Source organism: Bombina bombina, chromosome 4 (genome assembly GCF_027579735.1).
Source record: "Bombina bombina isolate aBomBom1 chromosome 4, aBomBom1.pri, whole genome shotgun sequence".
Lineage (NCBI taxonomy): Eukaryota > Metazoa > Chordata > Amphibia > Anura > Bombinatoridae > Bombina > Bombina bombina.
The window spans coordinates 1,106,102,508-1,106,129,145 of NC_069502.1; the positions used below are offsets into that span (position 1 = coordinate 1,106,102,508).

At 36.4% G+C, this 26,638-nt stretch overlaps 1 protein-coding gene across 2 annotated transcripts; it reads right to left on the bottom strand.

Moving 5' to 3' along the window:
- Positions 1-1,080: 1,080 nt before the first annotated feature.
- On the bottom strand, positions 1,081-26,046 carry MRPS10 (mitochondrial ribosomal protein S10). 2 transcript variants are annotated; one of them, XM_053712360.1, is made up of 7 exons: positions 25,936-26,046; positions 7,130-7,179; positions 5,382-5,454; positions 3,146-3,285; positions 1,989-2,097; positions 1,321-1,410; positions 1,081-1,228 (listed from the first exon to the last, which is right to left on the bottom strand). In XM_053712360.1, exons 1-7 carry the CDS (start codon positions 25,990-25,992, stop codon positions 1,145-1,147), a joined length of 603 nt encoding a protein of 200 aa, XP_053568335.1. In that variant the 5' UTR covers positions 25,993-26,046; the 3' UTR covers positions 1,081-1,144. The 2 variants fall into 2 exon arrangements, with proteins under 2 accessions (XP_053568335.1, XP_053568334.1); XM_053712359.1 differs by having other exon boundaries at positions 7,115-7,179.
- Between the last annotated feature and the right edge of the window lie 592 nt (positions 26,047-26,638).

The window sequence follows — 26,638 nt, forward strand, 5'->3', positions numbered from 1 at the left end:
TATGTTTAACTAAGAAAATGGCTTACCGGTCCCCATGAGGGGAAATGACAGCCTTCCAGCATTACATGGTCTTGTTAGAAATATGGCTAGTCATACCTTAAGCAGAAAAAGTCTGCTAACTGTTTCCCCCAACTGAAGTTACTTCATCTCAACAGTCCTGTGTGGAAACAGCAATCGATTTTAGTTACTGTCTGCTAAAATCATCTTCCTCTTACAAACAGAAATCTTCATCCTTTTCTGTTTCAGAGTAAATAGTACATACCAGCACTATTTTAAAATAACAAACACTTGATAGAAGAATAAAACTACATTTAAACACCAAAAAACTCTTAACCATCTCCGTGGAGATGTTGCCTGTGCAACGGCAAAGAGAATGACTGGGGAGGGCGGAGCCTAGGAGGGATCATGTGACCAGCTTTGCTGGGACTCTTTGCCATTTCCTGTTGGGGAAGAGAATATCCCACAAGTAAGGATGACGCCGTGGACCGGACACACCAATGTTGGAGAAAACTGTGGCACTTATTTGAATTGATAATGTCTTATGCGTTAAACAAACCTAGGTCAGCTCATATGCTATTTTCTAAGCTCTTAAAGGCCGCTTCTTATCTGAATGCATTTGACAGTTTTTCTTAGCTAGAGGGTGTTAGTTCATGTGTGCCATAGATAACATTGTGCTCACGCCCATTGCATTACCTAGGAATCAGCACTGTTTGGCTAAAATACAAAGCTTTCAAAAGAACTGAAATAAGGAAGCAGTCTGCAGAAGCTTAGAAACAAGGTAAAAAGCATATTAATATAACAGTGTTGGTTATGCAAAACTGGGGAATGATAAATAAAGTGATTATCTCTCTTTTTAAACAATAACATTTTTGATGTTTACTGTCCCTTAAAGCAATGTCTCATGTAAAAAAAAATAACCTACAAGTAGTCTTTGCATGCATTATTCTTAACCTACTAGGGCAGATCAGCAATTATATACACAAGTTCCAACAGTGCTTATTTATCTATATTTATGAATATGGCTTACCATTACTAGACTGGTTTAAAGTATTAAAGTCAAAGAATCCTCTTGACAAAATAGCAGTTTTATCATTTTATTGCATATGTTTTAAATACAGATGTACAAAAATAGGTTGAAATTTCATTAAGGACTTTTTGTATCCTCTTGGTTTAGCAGTTGGTCCCATACTGGATATTTTATGTGGTCCGGTAATTTTTCTAGCCGCGTCTAAAGTGAGAAAAAAAAAAAAAAGTTATAAGACTAGAGTTTGCATGTATGTGTTACATTTGTACGATTATAATGCTATAAATGTTTCCCACCTTTGTTATCTCTAAGGCAACGCCTTCAGGAAGGTTACGCTGGATATATTCCAAGTATACATTTGCTGTACATCCAGTCAAGTGTGTTAACTAGGGAGACAATTGTACAAAGGGTGTGTAAAAAGTGCATAAAGCAAAGAGGAAGTGAAATTTCTTTTTAATTTCACTTACGCAATTATATATTTTACAGACATTGCATTCTGAAATCTAAAAATGTAGTAGGTTTATAAAACCTACAGTTCTACTTATGGATGTTAAAGTGACATTAAACACAAAATATATATTGTAAGTATAGTACTGAGGCTAATCCCACCTCCCGCTAGTTCTGAGTTCACTGTGTTTAAAATCTATCTTTCACTGCATTTCCGTGCTAATGTGTTTACAGCAACTTTCATTCAGATACCTGCAGTGAAACAGATTCCAAAATGGTGGCACCCGTAAATAGAGGGAAGTGCATGATGGCAGAAATTGTATTAAATTTATGTACAAGTGAATACTTGCAGTATTGAAAAAAATATTTTATACTTGCTTTTCTTTTTGGTGAAAGTGAACTATAATTAGCTCAGGCATTCACAAAGTGTGTTAATAAATGTGCCGAGTTGGAACTGCCATTATTTTTCATTAAAATATAAATACTTTTAATAAGTTTGTAAATGTCATCCCCTCACCTCAAAGCACCTGTAATGCGTTCTCATTTCATACTGAACTCTGTGCTTCTTAAAAATGTGGATTGACTTTAATAGTGTGAATCGTTCAATCTTTCTTTGAGGTTCAGATCTAGAATGGAAAAAAAGTTACTAAAATAGCTTAGACATAGTCCAATAGATTAGTTATGGAAATGAACTTGCCAGTTTCAGGAGATCAATACAGTAAGTGTATTAAGACAATATTTCACTGTGATAATTTGGTCCTTAACATAGGGTTTAAAGCAGATTAGAATAAAACAATTTTAAAGTCGGACTATAGCCTAAACTTAAAGAGACAGTATACTCCAATGTTCATATAACTGTGTAATAGACACTACTATAAAGAATATGCACAGATACTGATCTAAAAATCCAGTATCAAACTTAGATGCTCCCAGTTTAGCACTGTTGATAAGTTTAGGCTGGGACACCCAGTAAAAGGGGCTGAGAAAGCAGGAGGAGCAGACAACACCGCCCTTCCCCCCTGCATATGAAAAAACATTACACAAACCAGAGCAAGCAGGAATCTTTAGACTTCAGATACTGATACATCTGATACTTTGGGGCTTGGTTAGTAGTCTGATAATCAGCACAATGTTAATATAAAATAAGCAAAACTATACACTCCCAGATAGGCTATATAAATGGATCATTTACAAACATTTATGCAATGAAAAATCTAGTGTGCAATGTCCCTTTAAAGCGACATGTAACCCAACATTTTTCTATCATGATTTCATTTTAAACAACTTTTCAATTTACATTATTATAAACTTGTCTTCATTCTTTTGGTATCATTTGTTGAAAAGCTGGAGCACTTTATGGCAGCAGTTTTGCAAGAGTGTGCTTCAGACACTTACCTATGTATTCAACAAAGAATACCATGGGAACAAAGCAAATCTGAGAATTGGAAGCTTTTTTTTTTAAATTGCTCTGTCTGAATCGCGAAAAAAAAAGTCCTTTTCATATCATTAAATGTAATGAGTTAACATTCTGCAGTGCTTATATTTCCGTAGCATACATTTAAAAACCTTAAGCTATGTTCTTAATGAAGACATACGGCTGACAGTGCACATGCTTGTTACAATGCTAAAAAGGTTCGAGAATGTGACCAGACACAAGGGCAGAGCTGTGCTTACACTGCTTCTATGTGGATCCCAAGCTCTTTAGCAGCCAAAACAGCAAAATATTCATAACTATCCAGCACAGTTTTATCGTGGCCTTTCGCTAGCACTTCTATTTTTTTGTACAGGACATCTGGTTCATCTGTGATTGTTATCTGTATGAGTGAAAAATAAAGTATTAAAGAAAAAAAGTGTCCGATTGTCTTTACTTGTGAGTGACGTCAAATACTGTTCTATATTAAAGACACAATGTGATCCTGTTTTTGTGCAAATCACGGTAAATCCAGTACCCCGGAATTCTATTAAGCAGTATTCAGTTTTTGTCATAACATTTTGTTCACTCAAAGCTAAACCAAGAATATATTGTATGTATCTCAGCTTTACCTAGATCTGTATTTGAAAATGGGAAATAAGCTGCAGCAGCTTATTGATTTTACAAATAAATAGCATTATGGGGAAAGTCTTCATGACAGCAATAATATGCAGTTTTTAAAGCACTTGTAAATATTGTTTAAGCAGTGATTTACCAACCTATCCTAGAATTTACCCTGGTATGGTTTGACTGACCTCGTTATTATAGTTTCCATTGGGATGGTAACAAATATTCTCCAGAGTTTAATGGAGATATGTTTTTACCACGTCAATGGAAACAAGCCCTTTATTTGTAAAGTGCCAGCAAATTACACAACACTAAACAGGGGGCAGTATAAATAAAGACAAGACAGGGAAGGTAAACTCAGACCTGCTACAAAGTAATTGCTTGACATCTAACCCATTAACCCCAGCCAATAAAAGCAGGTAAACGTACTTAAAGGGACAGTAAACACATTGAGATTGTTATATTTAGTTATATGTAATAAAACAACTTTGCAATATACTTTCATTATTTATTTTGTTCCATTTTCGTGTAAATCAGTTCTGTAAATTGAGGCTTTTTAAACAGTTTTAAATGCAGACTTATCAAGGCTAACCTTGTTACATATATTTCCCTAATTAGCTTTTAGCTAACAATGTGCTTTATACCAACATAACCATGGCTAGCCTTATCTGCAGATGCAATCCAAGATTAGCTCCTCCAAATAAGTCAAATGGTGGGTGGAGTTTGGCTTCTGAAAAATGCCCCAAAAAGGATGTTTGTTTTAAAAAAAAAAAATAATAATAATTTAGATTTGTCTGATATTTTGTTCTATAGCAAAGTAGCAGAGATTTCTTGTCATTAAATGGTAATATAAAATGATAAAAGCAAAGTAGCAGAGATTTCTTGTCATTAAATGGTAATATAAAATGATAAAAGCAAAGTAGCAGAGATTTCTTGTCATTAAATGGTAATATAAAATGATAAAAGCAAAGTAGCAGAGATTTCTTGTCATTAAATGGTAATATAAAATGATAAAAGCAAAGTAGCAGAGATTTCTTGTCATTAAATGGTAATATAAAATGATAAAAGCAAAGTAGCAGAGATTTCTTGTCATTAAATGGTAATATAAAATGATAAATCGTATATATAAAAAATGTCAGCAATATATTTTCATTATTTTGTCCCTTTTTCCTGTAATTTTATTTTGAATTGGTGAGCTTTTTAGTTCCGGTTAGAAATTGAAGTGCAGAACACTGTTATATTCCACACCGCCATTGGCTGCACACTCTAGTGACCTATTTATAACTGTCCCTAATTGGCCACATCAGAGAAAGTAACCTAAGTTACAACATGGCAGCTGCCATTGTTTTATAGACACTAAAACTTTACACTTATTTTGTCAATATTTAAACAGCTAATCATTTTAAAAAATACATCTACATGTTCTTCTCAGACTAATCTTTTCTTTGGATGCATCATTCTAACATTTTTTTAGTGTTTAATGTCCCTTATATAAGTGGCTTTTCAAGGGGGCTTATCCCTAGAGTGCTCTGAAGCAACAGAGAAATGGAAATTGTGCTAATAAACATTTATTTTTATGCAGATATTTTGCAGTTCATTACTTAATTGGTTTGCTTACATACATAAATAAAAAAACATTTCAAATGGCCTTAGCATTTGGATTTATTTTTTTAAACATATAATAACAGCTGACAGAATCACATGGTGTTAAAGGGACATGGGTGCAATTTTAATTCTTAGTTATGCTTAGTACATATTGATCGATAAAACATTGTAATATAACTTTAAAAAATAGTGACCTCATGCTACTTAGGTCTCTTTATGAGAGAAAGAAAAGATTGACCAGGAATGGCAAAAAACAGATATACGTACCAGATTGCTAATTCTGGAATCTGTAGACTGTGTGTGAACAGAGGAACACGGTGTCTTCAAAACTTGTTTATTTCTAAACAAAACAAATATTTTATAGAACAATCAGTTGGTTTGCAATCAGACATATAAAATAAATTGCACCATTGAGTTTATGTACATCTCAAAGTAAGATAATGTTCCAGAAGGTATGAGAGGAACCCGGCCCAGAAATAGCTTGAAGGTATGTAGCATGGCATGTTAAGTTTAAATCACATCACCATACCTAAAGTGACTTTTACTTACTATGGACTTGTGTGTCTCTTTAATATAAAAATGGCCTCTTATTGCCTTCAAAATATAGCACGGTCTGTTGGGGATATTACAACAAAATTCAAACCAAATGTCAACACTCTGATGGGGGAAATAAGTTTTATTAGAATAGCTAATAAAATGTTTGCAGAACCTTGGTCCTCCTCCTACATGTAGCACAGGGATTAGTTGATATGTGCAGATCATCATTTATATCTGCTCTTGGCTATAGCAAGGAGCATAGAAACAGCCATCAAGGAGCTTTTTTAAGGGATGTGTTTCAAGCCTACAAAACAAATTTTTCTAACAACATGCCAATCTTCCACAATGCAGACGAGTTTTGGTGTATAAATAAAAATTGACTTTAATGTCCCATTTAATCAAAGAATGTGATAATTATGTAATTAAAGGGACACTGAATCCAATTTTTTTTCTTTTGCGATTTAGATAGTGCATGCAATTTTAAGCAACATTCTAATTTACTCCTATTAAGTTTTCTTTATTCTTTTGGTAGCTTTATTTGAAATGCAAGAATGTATGTTTAGATGCCGTCCCATTTTTGGAGAACAACCTGGGTTGTTCTTGGTCAATCGGTGGATAAATTCACCCACAAATAATCGAGTGCTGTCCAGGGTCTGAACCAAAAAAATAGCTTTGATGCCTTTTTCAAATAAAGATAGCATGAGAATGAAGAAAAATTAATAGGAGTAAATAAGAAAGTTGCTTAAAATTGCATGCTCAAGCTGAATCATGAACAAAAAAAAAATTGGGTTCAGTGTCCCTTTAAGCTCCATCTTCCATCCATATAATTAAAAGGGTACAAATACTGTATAAATTACATGTCATTTAAACAGCATTTATACCATTTTAATATAGTAAGGAATTTATGTGCTAAAAGTCCTGTCAGTGGCTATTTCTGATGTTTTATATTTAAATATTAATTCAAGCACGCCGGGGTACACATCCTATTGCCCTGCAACACAGGAAGTCTGGCACTCTCTTGCAAGCACGCAGCTAAAAGTAAAAGCAAAAATGGAAGTGTTAATTACCGCCACACAATGTATGCGTTCAATAAAACAAACTGGGATCCACACAAGGGTGCACAGGAGTTATGTAAAATTTCCATAGACGCATACAAAACACAGAAACGGACTACACTCTCAAACTGGACTGGGTACACATCCTATGATTGAATAACTCACTCAGCAGCACTCACAGCCAGTTGCACAGCTTTTAGAGACGCAGGCAGTTAACCCCAGACAAGCCTGGATGCAAAGTCCATAGGTAAAACTTCAAACCAAATTATATATCCAGTCAGTCCCCAAATTAAAAAGATGTCAGTGTAGTTATAAACAGTATTTGTCATCACTTTAGCTATATAAGCTCTGCCAATCATGGATGATAAACAAATATATGATTCAATTAAAAGGATATTTAATACTTACAGCGGATGTATATACCTTGCTTTGATTATAGAAGCAGCATGGTGAGATGGTACTGCCCTGAAGGCCTGAAATACACAAAACATTTTATACATTTATGTACTTAAAGGGACAATCTAATAAAAATTAAACTTTCATGATTCCATCAGGGCATGCAATTTTAAACAACTTTCCTATTTATTTTTAGCATCACATTTGATTTGCTCTCTTGGAATTCTTTATGAAAAGCTAAACCTAGGTAGGCTCATATGTTAATTTCTAAGCCGTTTAACTGCCGCTTATCCCAGTGCAGTTTGAAAGTTTTTCACAGACACTGCTAGTTCATGTGTGTAATAGATAACATTGTGCTCACTTATGTGGAGTTACGAGTCAGCATGGAATAAAATGCACGTCTGTCGAAAGAACTGAGATAAGGAGGCAGTCTGCAGAGGCTTAGATAAAAAAGTATTAATAGAACAGTGTTGGTTATGCAAAACTGGGAAATGGGTAATAAAGGGATTCTCTTTTTTTTTTTTTTAAACAATACAAATTCTGGTGTAGACTGGCTCTCCAAATACAAAGTGTTTTTTTAATTATAAAATGTACTCTACAAGCTTTGACAGATTTATGAGAATGTTTTCATGTGTCTAATTATACACATACAGTAGTGACTAGCCTCTTTCCTTTAAGTCATTGATGGTGAGCATTTTTGAGCCTGAGCGCCCAAACTGCTAAACTAAATTTATTTACCTCAAAAGTGCTAAAAATTCAAATAAAGCACAGAAAATAAGTAGTTTTTTAATAAAAGAAACTACACACAAAACTGTCTGAACCAAGTCGCACAAACTGACTGTAGAAAAACATAAGAAAATGAACACGATGATCTGCAAATGCAACTTGTTTACAGGTTTTAGAAAGCTACAATCAAAAAGTATTATTACGGCTTACGCCGAAATTCATCAGACGCCAACGGCTGACACCAAACGTGTCCTTAACTTTTTCCTCCATCTTTGTCTTTTAATGGATTACAAATAAAGGATTATTTTAACTTTCACCTCAGCCGACCATACCTTGCTTTTTGTGCACAATCAAAAAGTATACAACATTGAGAGAAAAATACACACGGCACAGACAAAAACCAAAAAGGTGCTTAAAGGGATAGAAAAGTAAAAAATAAACTTGCATGATTCAGATAGTTATTTTAAAACACACTTAAATTCACTTCTGTTTTCAAATGTTCTTTGTTTTCTTGGTATCCATTGTTGAAAAAGAATATGTACATATCCTACACTAGTTGGTGATTGGCTGATGAGATGTGTTTAGTTAGCTCTCAGTAGTGAATTGCTGCTCCTTTAGCAAATGATATCAAGGGAATGGAGCAAATTTAATAATAGAAGTAAATTGAAAAGTTGTTTAAAATTGTGTGCGATATCTGAATCCTGAAAGAAAAAAAAATGGGTTTCATATCCCTATAACCCCTAACGACGTATGGGGTACGTTCTGCAAAAAAATGCAGTTAATGACCAAGGACGTACCCCGTCCTTAAGGGGTTAATGACCGCAGCACTTTTCCATTTTCTGTCCGTTTGGGACCAAGGCTATTTTTACATTTTTGCGGTGTTTGTGTTTAGCTGTAATTTTCCTCTTACTCATTTACTGTACCCACACATATTATATACCGTTTTTCTCGCCATTAAATGGACTTTCAAAAGATACCATTATTTTCATCATATCTTATAATTTACTATACAAAACATTATAAAATATGAAGAAAAAATGGAAAAAAACACACTTTTTCTAACGTTGACCACCAAAATCTGTTACACATCTACAACCACCAAAAAACACCCATGCTAAATAGTTTCTAAATTTTGTCCTGACTTTAGAAATACCCAATGTTTACATCTTCTTTGCTTTTTTTGCAAGTTATAGGGCCATAAATACAAGTAGCACTTTGCTATTTCCAAACCACTTTTTTTCAAAATTAGCGCTAGTTACATTGGGACACTAATATCTTTCAGGAATCCCTGAATATCCCTTGACATGTATATATTTTTTTTTCAAAGACATCCCAAAGTATTGATCTAGGCCCATTTTGGTATATTTCATGCCACTATTTCACCGCCAAATGCGATCAAATAAAAAAAAATTGTTCACTTTTTCACAAATTTTTTCACAAACTTTAGGTTTCTCACTGAAATTATTTACAAACAACTCATGCAATTATAGAATAAATGGTTGTAAATTCTTCTCTGGGATCCCCTTTGTTCAGAAATAGCAGACTTATATGGCTTTGGCTTTGCTTTTTGGTAATTAGAAGGCTGCTTGCTAAATGCCACTGCGCACAAAACGTGTATTATGCCCAGCATTGAAGGGGTTAATTAGGGAGCATGTAGGGAGCTTCTAGGGTTAATTTTAGCTTTAGTGTAGTGTAGTAGACAACCCCAAGTATTGATCTAGGCCCATTTTGGTATATTTCATGCCACCATTTCACCGCCAAATGCGATCAAAGTAAAAAAAACGTTAATTTTTTCACAATTTTAGGTTTCTCACTAAAATTATTTACAAACAGCTTGTGCAATTATGGCACAAATGGTTGTAAATGCTTCTCTGGGATGCCCTTTGTTCAGAAATAGTAGACATATATGACTTTGGCGTTGCTTTATGGTAATTAGAAAGTCGCTAAATGCTGCTGCGCATCACACGTGTATTATGGCTAGCAGTGAAGGGGTTAATTAGGTAGTTTGTAGGGAGCTTGCAGGGTTAATTTTAGCTTTAGTGTAGAGATCAGCCTCCCACCTGACACATCCCACCCCCTGATCCCTCCCAAACAGCTCCCTTCTCTCCCCCACCCCACAATTGTCCCTGCCATCTTAAGTACTGGCAGAAAGTCTGCCAGTACTAAAATAAGTTTTTTTTTGTTTGTTTTTTTTTAAGAAAAAAAAAAAAAAAAGCATATTTACATATGCTGTGTTTAGGATCCCCCCTTAACCACCAACCTCCCTGATCCCCCCCTTAACAGCTCTCTAAGCCTCCCTCTCAGCCTTATTGGGGGCCATCTTGGGTACTGGCAGCTGTCTGCCAGTACCCAGTTTGAACAATCAAATGTTTATTTTATTTTTTCTGTAGTGTAGCTCAATCCCCCAACCCCCCTCCCCCCCACAACCTAAATCACACCTAAGGGTTTTTTATAGATTTAAATTTTGTCCCACTTTTATTTTGTTTTGGGACACATTTTTTCCGTAGTGTAGCGGTTCCCACCCGCTCCCTCCCCTTGCACGCGCCCGCCCCTCGTGCACGTGCGTGCGCCCGCGCGCGCCCCCGGACTTACCCGCCCACGATCCCGCCCCCCTCCACATGACCAGGGCCATCCACCTCCCACACCGGCTCCCACCCACCAACGATACCGGCCATCGATGTCCGGTGCAGAGAGGGCCACAGAGTGGCTCTCTCTGCATCGGATGGCCGTAAAAGGTTATTGCAGGATGCCTCCATATCGAGGCATCACTGCAATAACCGGAAAGTAGCTGGAAGCGAGCAGGATCGCTTCCAGCTGCTTTCCACACCGAGGACGTGCAGGGTACATCCTCAGGCGTTAACAGCCTTTTTTCTGAGGACGTACCCTGCACGTCCTCGGTCGTTAAGGGGTTAATCACACAGACATACAATTATAAAACCTTAACTGGACCAGGAAGCACAGGTAATAAGCAGACGTCACATAACTGTTGCACAAAAAAAAAAATAAAAAGGGACAGGCAAATCCCAAAATTTTCTTTCATAATTTGAATAGAACATACCATTTTAAACAACTTTCAAATATAATTATAGTATCAAATTTGCTTCATTATCTTGTTATCCTTTGCTGAAGGAACAGCATTGCACTACTGGCGACAGCTACTAAACACATCTAGTTAGCCAATCACAACTTCAAGAGACAAATGTGTGCAGGCACCAATCAGCAGCTAGCTCACACTTTTGTAGGATATGTGCGTATTCTTTTTCAACAATGGATATAAAGAGAACAAAGGGGGGAGTGGGGTAAGTGCGCTAAAAAAGCTAAAGGTATCAGAACAAAGTATGTTTTACTTTAAGGGTCATTAGTATTATCTTAATTTTTTATATATGTGATCTCCGAAATATATATTAAAATAGTAATTGGAACTTCATTTTTTAATGAAATAAAATAAATGTTAATAAAAGGTGTTCTTTAGAAGTGAATTTAAACTTTGTGTAAGTGATATAGAAAAGTAACTAAAATTGTTGCTAACGAGGTGATGTGAAAAGTAACTAAAATTGTTGCTAATAAGACGATGTGAAAAAATGTGTCATTAACAGTGTTTGGAATTTGTTATGTTTAGAAATATCCTATATATAGGATAATACAGTACTTGAAGACTAGGTAGTAGAGGTGTAGTACCAATAGCAATATTTGAGAATAAGTATTTATTTGTCCAGGCTAGAAATTAGCAGGATCCAAGGGACCTAACAGATAGCCCTTAGTAGTAAATGCACACAGATGTAAATAATTTTACAGATTTATTATCAGTTAAAAATATTACAATATAACAATTAGATAGGGGACGTCTCCCCAATTGCACAGCCTAAAGTTTCTCTAAAACAATCTATAAGACAATCTGTATGATGAACAGCAAATAGTCAGAAACTCTATATCATATAAGCACAGTAGAATCTTGTGTGGTTAACTCTCGTAATAACTTTTGGTGTGATAGATTCGTTTATCCAGACTGAGTTATTTTAGTATCGCCTTCAAATTATATGTGGATAATGCTAAAAAGTCTCTATGCAAGTTCCGTAATAGATTGCGATAGCACACAGAGGTATATTTTCTAGGGGTGATTGTACTCTCCCTTCAGATGTGGGTAAGACAAATTTAAAGCTTACTTTTTAAGTCCTGGAAGAGCTGCTGGAGCCTGTGTCCGCCGGCTATTTCTCAGCCGAGTCAGTGCGCCGCATGGATCTTGGCGTCTGACGTCACCGGTAAGTCTTCCGGTTGTCAAAAAAAGAAGAAGAAATTCTCAGCTGGAGTGTGTATTTTATCCAGATAGGATTTGGGAAGTAAATTCTTTGTGAGTCAGTTGAAATTACACCCTGCACCTAGTGCCAATGCACGCAGGGATTATTTAGACTCCGGTATTGATGATTCAAGACGTAACAGAATAACCCGGGTTACCTCAGAAATTTGTTAGAAGTTCATTTGAGATTCAGATATCCTTGTCTGTAGTAGGCACAGTCACTTAGATCGACGCGTTTCACTCACCAGGGAGCTTTATCAAGATGCAGGTGACTGGCAAAAGGTGTTCTTAAGTAGGCTGTGGATAATTCTGATTGGTCCCTTTCAGATACTTTTTTGTAAAGGTGGAATTGCAGGTTTTTTCTTCATACGGGTATCGTATTCTTTGTGCATGTTCAAAGGCTTAAGGTGGAAGTATTTAAACTCCAAAGAAGACCTTTTAACTTTTTTTATCTCTAAGTTCTTTTTCTGATGTTTGAGTCATTTTTCTTATTTAGTTTCCTATTATTTTAAATATCAACTGATGTTTTGCAAGCCAGCAAATACTGGTTATTATTCTTACTACATGTTCTATATCATATATTTGCTTACACTATACATTACGAAAACAGATTTTAATCCGTTGTAATTAATATTGTCCCTCCTATAAGGACGTAACATCTGTTTATAAGCATGTTTTGCTTGTCATATTTACATCTGCTTTGCAAAAGGTATAGTTACATGTTCTCAGATTGCTATTGTTATAAGTTTAGGTGTGTGTACTGGATTGGAGTTCTTTTGACATATTTTATGTTAATACTATTATAATTCAAAAAGAAAAGGTGAGAGATCTAGCTCAGAGTTCAGGCCTTTGGGGTGTAAAGTATCATATTTATAGATCATTTCGGCTTCCTTTATCAACAATTTCTTCTCTAAATTGCCACCTCTCCGATGTTTATGTACTTTCTTTATGGCCCAGTATTTTAAGTGTTTAGTATTTCCTTTATGAACTGTTTTAAAGTGTTTGTATAAGTGGGTGTCGTCCTTACCATTTTTAATATTACCAATGTGTTCTGTTATGCGATCCCTTACCATTCTTGTAGTTTCTCCAAAGTAAAAAAGGTTGCAGGAGCACTTTAAGATATAGATTATATTTTTATTGGTACATCTTATGATATCCTGAATAATTAGGGGTTTTGTATCCTTATTAATTTCGATTTTTTTCCACTTTACTACTATGACTGCAGGCTTTGCATGTATAGCAGGGAAAGAATCCCATAATTTCTTTACCTGTTAGATCTTTTTGTTTATGAATGATTTTCTTTGTTTTTTTCAATTCACTAGGGGCTAGGAGTGTCTTTAAATTGGCAACTTTTTTGAATATAAATACGGGGTTATCAGAGATTTTTTCACCTAATACATCATCTTCTTTAAGGAGATGCCAGTGTTTTTTTATTGCTTTTTTTATGATATTTTGATCAATACTGTAATCTGTTATAAACTGAATTTTTATTTTATCGGTATTATTTTCCATTGGTCTTTCTTTGTACATTAGTAGGGACTCCCTATCCGTATTTTTTGCTCTATCTTTGGCTTTCTCTGTGATATCTTTTTGATAACCCCTAATTTTAAATCTTTCTAATAGGATCTCAGACTGCTGTTCAAAGTCTGCTAACCTAGAGCAGTTCTTCCTAATACGTAAATATTGCCCTATTGGGATACTCTTTTTCCATACGTCTAGGTGGCAGCTATTTGCGTGTATGTAATTGCTGCAGTCGACCTTTTTAAAATGAGTTTTTGTTTCCAAATTGTTTTCCACCCTCATAATTTCTAGGTCTAAAAATACTATTGAGTCTTTACTGTAGTTGTATGTGAAGTTTAGACCCCAAGTATTGTTATTCATTTCTTTAAACATAATTTCTAATTCTTGTTCTGTCCCCCTCCATACTATCAGCAGGTCATCAATGTACCTTTTATAGAGCACAAGGTTTGCACCATAGCTTTCAAAGAACTGGGATTCCCGTGCACCCATAAACAAATTGGCATAGCTAGGTGCAAACCTTGTGCCCATGGCCGTGCCCTCTACTTGGAGATAAAATTTCTCGTTAAAGGAGAAGTAATTATTTTCTAGTATATATTTAATACTTTTTAGAATAAAGGACCTATGTTGGTCTGTCATTAGTGGATCAGAGCTGAGAAACATGTCTACGGCTTTAATGCCCTTTGAATGGTTAATCACTGTATACAGCGATGTAACGTCACATGTTACCAGGTACATCCCTTCTTCCCAATTGATAGATTTAAGTGTATTTAATACTTGTGTGGAGTCTTTAAGGTATGACTTTAAATTCTTTACGTGTTTTTGCAGGAAATTGTCAACATATTTGGATAAATTAGCCGAAAGTGATTCTATTCCAGAAATGATTGGTCTCCCTGGAGGGTTGACCAAACATTTATGGATTTTTGGCAGGAAATAGAATATGGGTATATGGGGATATTTGGGTGTTAAAAATTCAAGTTCTTTGTTATTCAATATCCCTGATACACTACCCTCTTTAAGAATTTTATTTAATGTTTTATTGAATTTTTCGGTTGGGTTGAAATCTAGTTTTTTGTAAGTCTTGGTATCGTTTAAAAGTCTGTCTGCCTCTTTTATGTACTTACTAGTATCCATAAGGACAATACCTCCGCCCTTATCCGCGGGTTTGATGGTTATATCACTGTTTTTTTGAAGGTTTTCAATTATTCCTTTTTCTTTGGCATTTAGATTATATTTCTTTTTCTTATGAAGATTTGATCTTTGTATATCTTTACATACCAATTTTTCAAATGTGTCAAGGTAGTTGCCCTTTGCCTGTACTGGGTTAAATTTCGATTTAACCTTAAAATCTGTATGCTGAATGTTATCTAGAACTGGCCTGTTAGTTATTTGTCTTTCAATGGGACATTTGAGAAAAAATCTTTTTATTGTTAGGTTCCTCACAAACTTTTTAATGTGAATATGTGTGTTAAATTTGTTTAATCTTTTAGTTGGGGCAAAAGACAGACCTAAACTTAGAACTTTTTCTTCTTCTGTTTTTAGTTTGATACTACTTAGATTGAAAATCCCCTGTTTGGCCTCTATCTCCACCCTTTTGCCTCGTTTAGAAGCTCCTCCTCCTCTCTTTCCTCTAAATTTCTTTTTCTCCTGGTATTTGACTCGCTTTCGTGTCTTAACAAATCTCTTGAGTGGCCCTCCCCTAGAGGGCTTCTCTCTAAAAAAACTTGTTCATCATTTTTTAGTTGTTCCCCCTCTTGGGTTCTATGGTCTCTAAGTGTTTCAAATCGATTATATGTCGGGACCTTCCAATTATCATTCTGTCTTTCTATCCATCTGTTAGTCCTTCTTGGGTATTCCCAATTATTGTGGCTGTTTTGGTGACTTCTGTCTGGATTCTGTCTGTGCATGTTATGTCTAAATTCTGAGTAGAAATGATCTCTATTTTGATACCTCGGGTATCTTGGTCTTTCATATTGGGCATTGTGATCATTGTTGTTGTATCTTGGTCTATTATATTGGGCATTATGTTCATTATTGTTATATTGAAAGTTGCGATTATTACTATGATACCTCTCAGAATTGTGGTAGTCATTATAGGGATAAAAATTTCTATTATTTTCAGAATTACTGTAGTATTGTGTTTGGGGGTCTCTTATAGTTCTATTCATGTGATTATTTTCTCGTCTCACATCTTGGCTATTGTGTCTTAAGGGGGTTTCATTCATATTTTCCTCTCTATTCATTTGCATATTGTCATTTATGTCCCTTTCCATTTTTCCCCATTTTGATCTTAGAAGGTCCTTATTTAAATTTGCTAATTTATCAATAATTACTTTTTGTCTTTCTTTGAATTCATTACTACTTTTTTTGTCTTTTAGTTTATCTTTAATTTCCAGAATATTTTTCTCGATGGTGATTAGAGTTTCCTTCCTGGATCTTTTTAGAATATCTATTAAAGTGTTTGATGCTTTCTTTAAAGTGTCAGTACACTCAGTCTGTAGTATGTCTGAAAGTGGAAATGTACAATTTTTATTAAGGCGAAGCCCTCTTGGGATAATGTCCTTAGTGGTGTATCTATTTAAAAAGACTAATTCCATCTTTTGTTTAAGTTCTTTGATCATATTTTGTTCTAGATTCTGCATTAGATCAGATATTTTATCAGATGTACAAGAGTTAGTTATTTGAATATTATCATCTCTCATATCTGAGAAAATTTGATCCCTAAAATCAAAAATATCTTCCATATTGGAAGTGATATATCTGCAGCTACTACTAAGTGAAGGAAAAAGCTATGTGATCTGTGGGGTGACAGTAGAGCGCTGGTACAAAGGAGATACCACACACTTACAGATTGAGAAGATCCTTCGTTCTCCTCAGTGATTTTAAGTGAAAAAAGGGGGGAGTGGGGTAAGTGCGCTAAAAAAGCTAAAGGTATCAGAAAAAAGTATGGTTTTACTTTAAGGGTCATTAGTATTATCTTAATTTTTTATATATGTGATCTCCGAAATATATATTAAAATAGTAATTGGAACTTCATTTCTGGAATAGAATCACTTTCGGCTAATTTATCCAAATATGTTGACAATTTCCTGCAAAAACACGTAAAGAATTTAAAGTCATACCTTAAAGACTCCACACAAGTATTAAATACACTTAAATCTATCAATTGGGAAGAAGGGATGTACCTGGTAACATGTGACGTTACATCGCTGTATACAGTGATTAACCATTCAAAGGGCATTAAAGCCGTAGACATGTTTCTCAGCTCTGATCCACTAATGACAGACCAACATAGGTCCTTTATTCTAAAAAGTATTAAATATATACTAGAAAATAATTACTTCTCCTTTAACGAGAAATTTTATCTCCAAGTAGAGGGCACGGCCATGGGCACAAGGTTTGCACCTAGCTATGCCAATTTGTTTATGGGTGCACAGGAATCCCAGTTCTTTGAAAGCTATGGTGCAAACCTTGTGCTCTATAAAAGGTACATTGATGACCTGCTGATAGTATGGAGGGGGACAGAACAAGAATTAGAAATTATGTTTAAAGAAATGAATAACAATACTTGGGGTCTAAACTTCACATACAACTACAGTAAAGACTCAATAGTATTTTTAGACCTAGAAATTATGAGGGTGGAAAACAATTTGGAAACAAAAACTAATTTTAAAAAGGTCGACTGCAGCAATTACATACACGCAAATAGCTGCCACCTAGACGTATGGAAAAAGAGTATCCCAATAGGGCAATATTTACGTATTAGGAAGAACTGCTCTAGGTTAGCAGACTTTGAACAGCAGTCTGAGATCCTATTAGAAAGATTTAAAATTAGGGGTTATCAAAAAGATATCACAGAGAAAGCCAAAGATAGAGCAAAAAATACGGATAGGGAGTCCCTACTAATGTACAAAGAAAGACCAATGGAAAATAATACCGATAAAATAAAAATTCCGTTTATAACAGATTACAGTATTGATCAAAATATCATAAAAAAAGCAATAAAAAAACACTGGCATCTCCTTAAAGAAGATGATGTATTAGGTGAAAAAATCTCTGATAACCCCGTATTTATATTCAAAAAAGTTGCCAATTTAAAGACACTCCTAGCCCCTAGTGAATTGAAAAAAACAAAGAAAATCATTCATAAACAAAAAGATCTAACAGGTAAAGAAATTATGGGATTCTTTCCCTGCTATACATGCAAAGCCTGCAGTCATAGTAGTAAAGTGGAAAAAAATCGAAATTAATAAGGATACAAAACCCCTAATTATTCAGGATATCATAAGATGTACCAATAAAAATATAATCTATATCTTAAAGTGCTCCTGCAACCTTTTTTACTTTGGAGAAACTACAAGAATGGTAAGGGATCGCATAAGAGAACACATTGGTAATATTAAAAATGGTAAGGACGACACCCACTTATACAAACACTTTAAAACAGTTCATAAAGGAAATACTAAACACTTAAAATACTGGGCCATAAAGAAAGTACATAAACATCGGAGAGGTGGCAATTTAGAGAAGAAATTGTTGATAAAGGAAGCCGAAATGATCTATAAATATGATACTTTACACCCCAAAGGCCTGAACTCTGAGCTAGATCTCTCACCTTTTCTTTTTGAATTATAATAGTATTAACATAAAATATGTCAAAAGAACTCCAATCCAGTACACAAACCTAAACTTATAACAATAGCAATCTGAGAACATGTAACTATACCTTTTGCAAAGCAGATGTAAATATGACAAGCAAAACATGCTTATAAACAGATGTTACGTCCTTATAGGAGGGACAATATTAATTACAACGGATTAAAATCTGTTTTCGTAATGTATAGTGTAAGCAAATATATGATATAGAACATGTAGTAAGAATAATAACCAGTATTTGCTGGCTTGCAAAACATCAGTTGATATTTAAAATAATAGGAAACTAAATAAGAAAAATGACTCAAACATCAGAAAAAGAACTTAGAGATAAAAAAAGTTAAAAGGTCTTCTTTGGAGTTTAAATACTTCCACCTTAAGCCTTTGAACATGCACAAAGAATACGATACCCGTATGAAGAAAAAACCTGCAATTCCACCTTTACAAAAAAGTATCTGAAAGGGACCAATCAGAATTATCCACAGCCTACTTAAGAACACCTTTTGCCAGTCACCTGCATCTTGATAAAGCTCCCTGGTGAGTGAAACGCGTCGATCTAAGTGACTGTGCCTACTACAGACAAGGATATCTGAATCTCAAATGAACTTCTAACAAATTTCTGAGGTAACCCGGGTTATTCTGTTACGTCTTGAATCATCAATACCGGAGTCTAAATAATCCCTGCGTGCATTGGCACTAGGTGCAGGGTGTAATTTCAACTGACTCACAAAGAATTTACTTCCCAAATCCTATCTGGATAAAATACACACTCCAGCTGAGAATTTCTTCTTCTTTTTTTGACAACCGGAAGACTTACCGGTGACGTCAGACGCCAAGATCCATGCGGCGCACTGACTCGGCTGAGAAATAGCCGGCGGACACAGGCTCCAGCAGCTCTTCCAGGACTTAAAAAGTAAGCTTTAAATTTGTCTTACCCACATCTGAAGGGAGAGTACAATCACCCCTAGAAAATATACCTCTGTGTGCTATCGCAATCTATTACGGAACTTGCATAGAGACTTTTTAGCATTATCCACATATAATTTGAAGGCGATACTAAAATAACTCAGTCTGGATAAACGAATCTATCACACCAAAAGTTATTACGAGAGTTAACCACACAAGATTCTACTGTGCTTATATGATATAGAGTTTCTGACTATTTGCTGTTCATCATACAGATTGTCTTATAGATTGTTTTATAGTAGTTTTTTTTAGATTTTTATGGTTTTAGAGAAACTTTAGGCTGTGCAATTGGGGAGACGTCCCCTATCTAATTGTTATATTGTAATATTTTTAACTGATAATAAATCTGTAAAATTATTTACATCTGTGTGCATTTACTACTAAGGGCTATCTGTTAGGTCCCTTGGATCCTGCTAATTTCTAGCCTGGACAAATAAATACTTATTCTCAAATATTGCTATTGGTACTACACCTCTACTACCTAGTCTTCAAGTACTGTATTATCCTATATATAGGATATTTCTAAACATAACAAATTCCAAACACTGTTAATGACACATTTTTTCACATCGTCTTATTAGCAACAATTTTAGTTACTTTTCACATCACCTCGTTAGCAACAATTTTAGTTACTTTTCTATATCACTTACACAAAGTTTAAATTCACTTCTAAAGAACACCTTTATTAACATTTATTTTATTTCATTAAAAAATGAAGTTCCAATTACTATTTTAATATATATTTCGGAGATCACATATATAAAAAATTAAGATAATACTAATGACCCTTAAAGTAAAACATACTTTGTTCTGATACCTTTAGCTTTTTTAGCGCACTTACCCCACTCCCCCCTTTTTTCACTTAAAATTACTGAGGAGAACGAAGGATCTTCTCAATCTGTAAGTGTGTGGTATCTCCTTTGTACCAGCGCTCTACTGTCACCCCACAGATCATATAAAGAGAACAAAGCACATTTGCAAATAAAAGTGAATTTAAAAGTGTCTTAAAATTACCTGTTCTCTCTAAATCATGCAAGTTTTATTTTGACTTTTCCATCCCTTAAAGTATATCCTGCTCCCACTAACAGTGTCATAAGCTGATGGGCCAAAGAGAGGCAGGGCAACCCAGTAGCAGGTCAAACGAAAGTGCACAGACACGATTGCAATACAGTAACAAGATGAAGCTCGGAAGTGAGGTCTGCAGACATCAGCTTTTGAGAGACTTACCGCAGCGTTTCTGAACCTAGGCTCATGACACAGCAGAGGCTTCTGCATGCCACAGTTTTGCCAGTGCTACTCTAAGCTGTAATTAAAAAGGGACATGAAACCCACATTTTATTTCTCAAAATTCAGATAGATCATTCCTTAAACAACTTTTCAGTTTACTTCTATTGTCCAGTTTGCTTCAATCATTGGGCATCCTATGTTGAATAGCATAGCTAGCTGGGCTCAGGAGCAGCAATGCACTACTGGGAGTTAGCTGCTGATTGGTGGCTGCACATATCTGCCCCTTTTCATTGGCTCACCTGTTGTGTTAAGCTAGCTCCCAGTTTTGGGTTAGTGCTCCTTCAACAAAAGGATACAAAGAGAATTGCACACGTGATAATAGAAATACATTGGAACTTTGTTTAAAATTGCACTATCTGAAATATAAAAGAACAAAAATGTTGTTTTCAATATTCCTTGAACATTTTGGGGGTACTGGGCAAACTACCTCTGTGCAGGCAGAACACCATGTTGCCTTAGGGGTTTGCTCACTTAAAGGGATACAAAACCCAATTTTTTCTTTCATGATTCAGACAGAGCATGCAATTTTAAGCAACTTTCTAATTATAAGTTTTTCTTCGTTCTCTTGCTATCTTTATTTAAAAAAAGCAGGATTGTAAGCATAGGAGCCGGCCCATTTTTAGTTCAGAACTTGGGTAGCACTTGCCGATTGGTGGCTACATGTGGAAGCTCCTAAGGATACGTCCCTGCTTTATAACAAAAGAGAACAAAGAAACATTGTTTGATAATAAAAGTAAATTAGAAAGTTGTTGCATGCTCTCTCTGAATCAGGGATAGGCAAGGTGTCCGTACACGGACACTGGTGTCCGTGACTGGCCCTTGCAGTGTCCGCCGCCCATTATGCTGTGGGGAGGGAGGAGTAAGACAGATGAATACTGGTCCTGACTCCTCCTTAACACATGCGGCGCCATGTTTTGCAGGGTTGGGGCCACTCCCACATGATGCCGCTTAGTACCAGAAAATGACTCTGAGTGAGACAGAGAGAGAGGGAAGATTCAAGAAGCAAGCTGCCACTGTGTCCCTGGAGCTGTATATGCAAAGGTAAAGCACTTTAACCAGCACCTGAGGTTTATTATAAATAGTATTTAAATAGAAAGAAAAGATATAGTAAGGTTGTGAATCATAACCTTAGTATATCTTTTCTTTTTGATTAAATAATAGGAAAGGGAAAATATTTAGTGTGAATAAAATGAGTGGCTTGTCAAGAGACTGCTAGCAATATTGGGTGATAAGTTATGGAATAAATAAAGCCTGAGTGAAATACTGGATGTGCATCTGCATCTGTATAATAACACCCAGCTCTATATAATGACACAGTAGTGACACTGGCACATGGGTATAGCCAGACAAGAGCCGGTTATAGGATCAGTGTTATCTGCATCAGTATAATAACACCCAGCTCTATATAATGACACAGTAGTGACACTGGCACATGGGTATAGCCAGACAAGAGCCGGTTATAGGATCAGTGTTATCTGCATCAGTATAATAACACCCAGCTCTATACAAAGACACAGAAGTGACACTGGCACATGGGTATAGCCAGACAAGAGCCGGTTATAAGATCAGTGTTATCTGCATCAGTATAATAACACCCAGCTCTATATAATGACACAGTAGTGACACTGGCACATGGGTATAGCCAGACAAGAGCCGGTTATAGGATCAGTGTTATCTGCATCAGTATAATAACACCCAGCTCTATACAAAGACACAGAAGTGACACTGGCACATGGGTATAGCCAGACAAGAGCCGGTTATAAGATCAGTGTTATCTGCATCAGTATAATAACACCCAGCTCTATACAAAGACACAGAAGTGACACTGGCACATGGGTATAGCCAGACAAGAGCTGGTTATAGGATCCGTGGTATCTGCATCAGTATAATAACACCCAGCTCTATACAAAGACACAGAAGTGACACTGGCACACGGGTATAGCCAGACAAGAGCTGGTTATAGGATCAGTGTTATCTGCATCAGTATAATAACACCCAGCTCTATACAAAGACACAGAAGTGACACTGGCACACGGGTATAGCCAGACAAGAGCTGGTTATAGGATCAGTGTTATCTGCATCAGTATAATAACACCCAGCTCTATACAAAGACACAGAAGTGACACTGGCACACGGGTATAGCCAGACAAGAGCTGGTTATAGGATCAGTGGTATCTGCATCAGTATAATAACACCCAGCTCTATACAAAGACACAGAAGTGACGCTGGCACACGGGTATAGCCAGACAAAGAGCTGGTTATAGGATCAGTGGTATCTGCATCAGTATAATAACACCCAGCTCTATACAAAGACACAGAAGTGACGCTGGCACACGGGTATAGCCAGACAAGAGCTGGTTATAGGATCAGTGTTATCTGCATCAGTATAATAACACCCAGCTCTATACAAAGACACAGAAGTGACACTGGCACACGGGTATAGCCAGACAAGAGCTGGTTATAGGATCAGTGTTATCTGCATCAGTATAATAACACCCAGCTCTATACAAAGACACAGAAGTGACACTGGCACACGGGTATAGCCAGACAAGAGCTGGTTATAGGATCAGTGTTATCTGCATCAGTATAATAACACCCAGCTCTATACAAAGACACAGAAGTGACACTGGCACACGGGTATAGCCAGACAAGAGCTGGTTATAGGATCAGTGTTATCTGCATCAGTATAATAACACCCAGCTCTATACAAAGACACAGAAGTGACACTGGCACACGGGTATAGCCAGACAAGAGCTGGTTATAGGATCAGTGTTATCTGCATCAGTATAATAACACCCAGCTCTATACAAAGACACAGAAGTGACACTGGCACACGGGTATAGCCAGACAAGGGCTGGTTATAGGATCAGTGGTATCTGCATCAGTATAATAACACCCAGCTCTATACAAAGACACAGAAGTGACACTGGCACATGGGTATAGCCAGACAAGAGCTGGTTATAGGATCAGTGTTATCTGCATCAGTATAATAACACCCAGCTCTATACAAAGACACAGAAGTGACACTGGCACATTGGTATAGCCAGACAAGAGCTGGTTATAGGATCAGTGTTATCTGCATCAGTATAATAACACCCAGCTCTATACAAAGACACAGAAGTGACACTGGCACATTGGTATAGCCAGACAAGAGCTGGTTATAGGATCAGTGTTATCTGCATCAGTATAATAACACCCAGCTCTATACAAAGACACAGAAGTGACACTGGCACACGGGTATAGCCAGACAAGAGCTGGTTATAGGATCAGTGTTATCTGCATCAGTATAATAACACCCAGCTCTATACAAAGACACAGAAGTGACACTGGCACATGTGTATAGCCAGACAAGAGCTGGTTATAGGATCAGTGTTATCTGCATCAGTATAACAACCCCTAGCTCTATACAAAGACACAGAAGTGACACTGCCTCGTGTGTATAGCCAGACAAGGGCTGGTTATAGGATCAGTGGTATCTGCATCAGTATAATAACACCCAGCTCTATACAAAGACACAGAAGTGACACTGGCACATGTGTATAGCCAGACAAGGGCTGGTTATAGGATCAGTGTTATCTGCATCAGTATAATAACACCCAGCTCTATACAAAGACACAGAAGTGACACTGGCACATGTGTATAGCCAGACAAGAGCTGGTTATAGGATCAGTGGTATCTGCATCAGTATAATAACACCCAGCTCTATACAAAGACACAGTAGTGACACTGGCTCATGGGTATAGCCAGACAAGAGCTGGTTATAGGATCAGTGGTATCTGCATCAGTATAATAACCCCTAGCGCTATATAATGACACAGTAGTGACACTGGCACATGTGTATAGCCAGACAAGGGCTGGTTATAGGATCAGTGGTATCTGCATCAGTATAATAAAATTCAGCACTGTAAAATAATAGTTTTAATTGTAAATGTACCTTGGTGTCCTTCACTAAAGGTCTTTAATGTCCGCCACAGCCTTGGCTCGTGCCTATCCCTGCTCTGAATCATGAAATAAATTTTGGTTTTTATATCCCTTTAAAGTGAAATATAAATGCAAAAAGAAAATGTTCTAATGTGTGCATTTTCTTATAGCACTGTTATTTGTATTTAACTATGTTTTTAACTCCCGCAAAGGGGTTAAACATATAAAGGCAGCTGCAGAGCTACTAGGACCTAGCTGATCACGTCAGGTGTTCTGTCCCATCAGATTAGCCAATCACGTCACCGCATTCCAATTGACGGAAGTCACTGCGTAGTTAATCAGACATGTATATGCTGCACTGAAATTCCCCCATCTTCACTACCTTTTTTGCCTCTGCCTGGGGGGTTCAAGGGGGAAAAAGTCCCCCTTGTAAACCTCATTCCCCAAGGTTCACTTCGGGTGGATGCCAGAGAATTGGCGGCACACACCCCTTGAACCACTCAGGAAGAGGCAAAAAAAATAGTTTACATGGGCAAATTACAGTACAGCGTATACGTCTGGTTAACAACAAATACAATGGAAGCAGCAGATCAGTTCCGTTGTCGAGATTTGCTACCTGCGGTAGAATGCATGCGCAGTGAGTGAATTTGTGGTCAGAATTGGCTAATCTGACAAACGTGCAGCGATTGGATGCGGTGACGTAGTGGAGCACATGCGCAGTGAGTGAATTTGTGGTCAGAATTGGCTAATCTGACAAACGTGCAGCGATTGGATGTGGTGACGTAGTGGAGCACGTGCGCAGTGAGTGAATTTGTGGTCAGAATTGGCTAATCTGACAGACTGCAGCGATTGGATGCAGCGGAGCACATGCTCGGTGAGTGAATTTGTTATCAGAATTGGCTAATCTGACAAACGTGCAGCGATTGGATGCGGTGACGCAGTGGAGCACATGCACAGTGAGTAAATTTGTGGTTTGATTTCACAGCTGATTCAACATCACCGGAAGTGACGTGTGATTGGCTAATCTGATGAACTGGCTGATCTGTCAGAACACCTGTGAGATGCAAATTGAAAGGTCTCTTATATATGCAGTACATACAGTAATGCGTACAATGACATTTAACAATATAGAGGTAAGGTGAAAAATTAACCAGTGTTCCCTAAAGCAGTGGTCTCTTATACAATAGGTTCCTCTACAAGTGGATATCCCTTCCTCAGATAGAAGCTATGCTTTGTATAAATACATGTATAATTCACTAAAAGACGAATAAAGCGCTGACAGAGTAAGAATTATGATAACTGAATTAGTAAAACCGAAGAGGGGAGTACGAGATACATAGTTCAACACTTAAAATGCCAAGGCTGACTGTAATATATATATATATATATATATATATATATATATATATATATATATATATATATAGCTCGAGCACGTGACTACGCAAATGAATGACATTTTTAATACCTGACTGCGATAGAAGCTGCGGACAGTACGGGCCAGTAAGGTCACTGGTGCACTCATGATCAGGTCCGTACACCGGTGTTGTGTTCCTCAGTCACTTCCGAGCCTTTCAAGATGTACTTCCGGTGTCAACCATAAATTTCCATCAAGGGATAGAGAGATAAAGTAATTGACAAGACAATCATTCATAACCATAGAGTTCTGTATGCGATAGCCATATTTGATTCGGGCAATCGTGTATTATTATTTTTTAACTAACAAGAAATGATGCGATGCGTGCAGATACCGTCTTATGTTGCTTAATAAAAATACAGGCAGTGCCATTTAAAATATTTTTTAAGATTTGTAAACTTTATTGAATTTGGTTATCCAGTCCACGTTTTTCTAAGTGTTTACATTTTTCAGGTTGAATAAATCCAGAGAAATATTATTTGCTAAATTTACTTTACCTTAAACTGTTTAGCTGTGCTCAATAAAAAGAGAGTATTCACATACTGTTCTTTTGCCTGCATTTCATGTATTTAACTCTGAAAACTTTCTTTAAACAAAGCAGGTAATGAGCATGGACATTTTTTGAAAGGGGATCCCTTCATAAACTCAAGAAGATAAAATATACTCAAGAGCCTTTTTAACTAGTATCTCCATGAACTGTAAGATAAGGCACATTTTGCTATGAAAAAAAGCTTTTTTAGCTTATATAATTTAT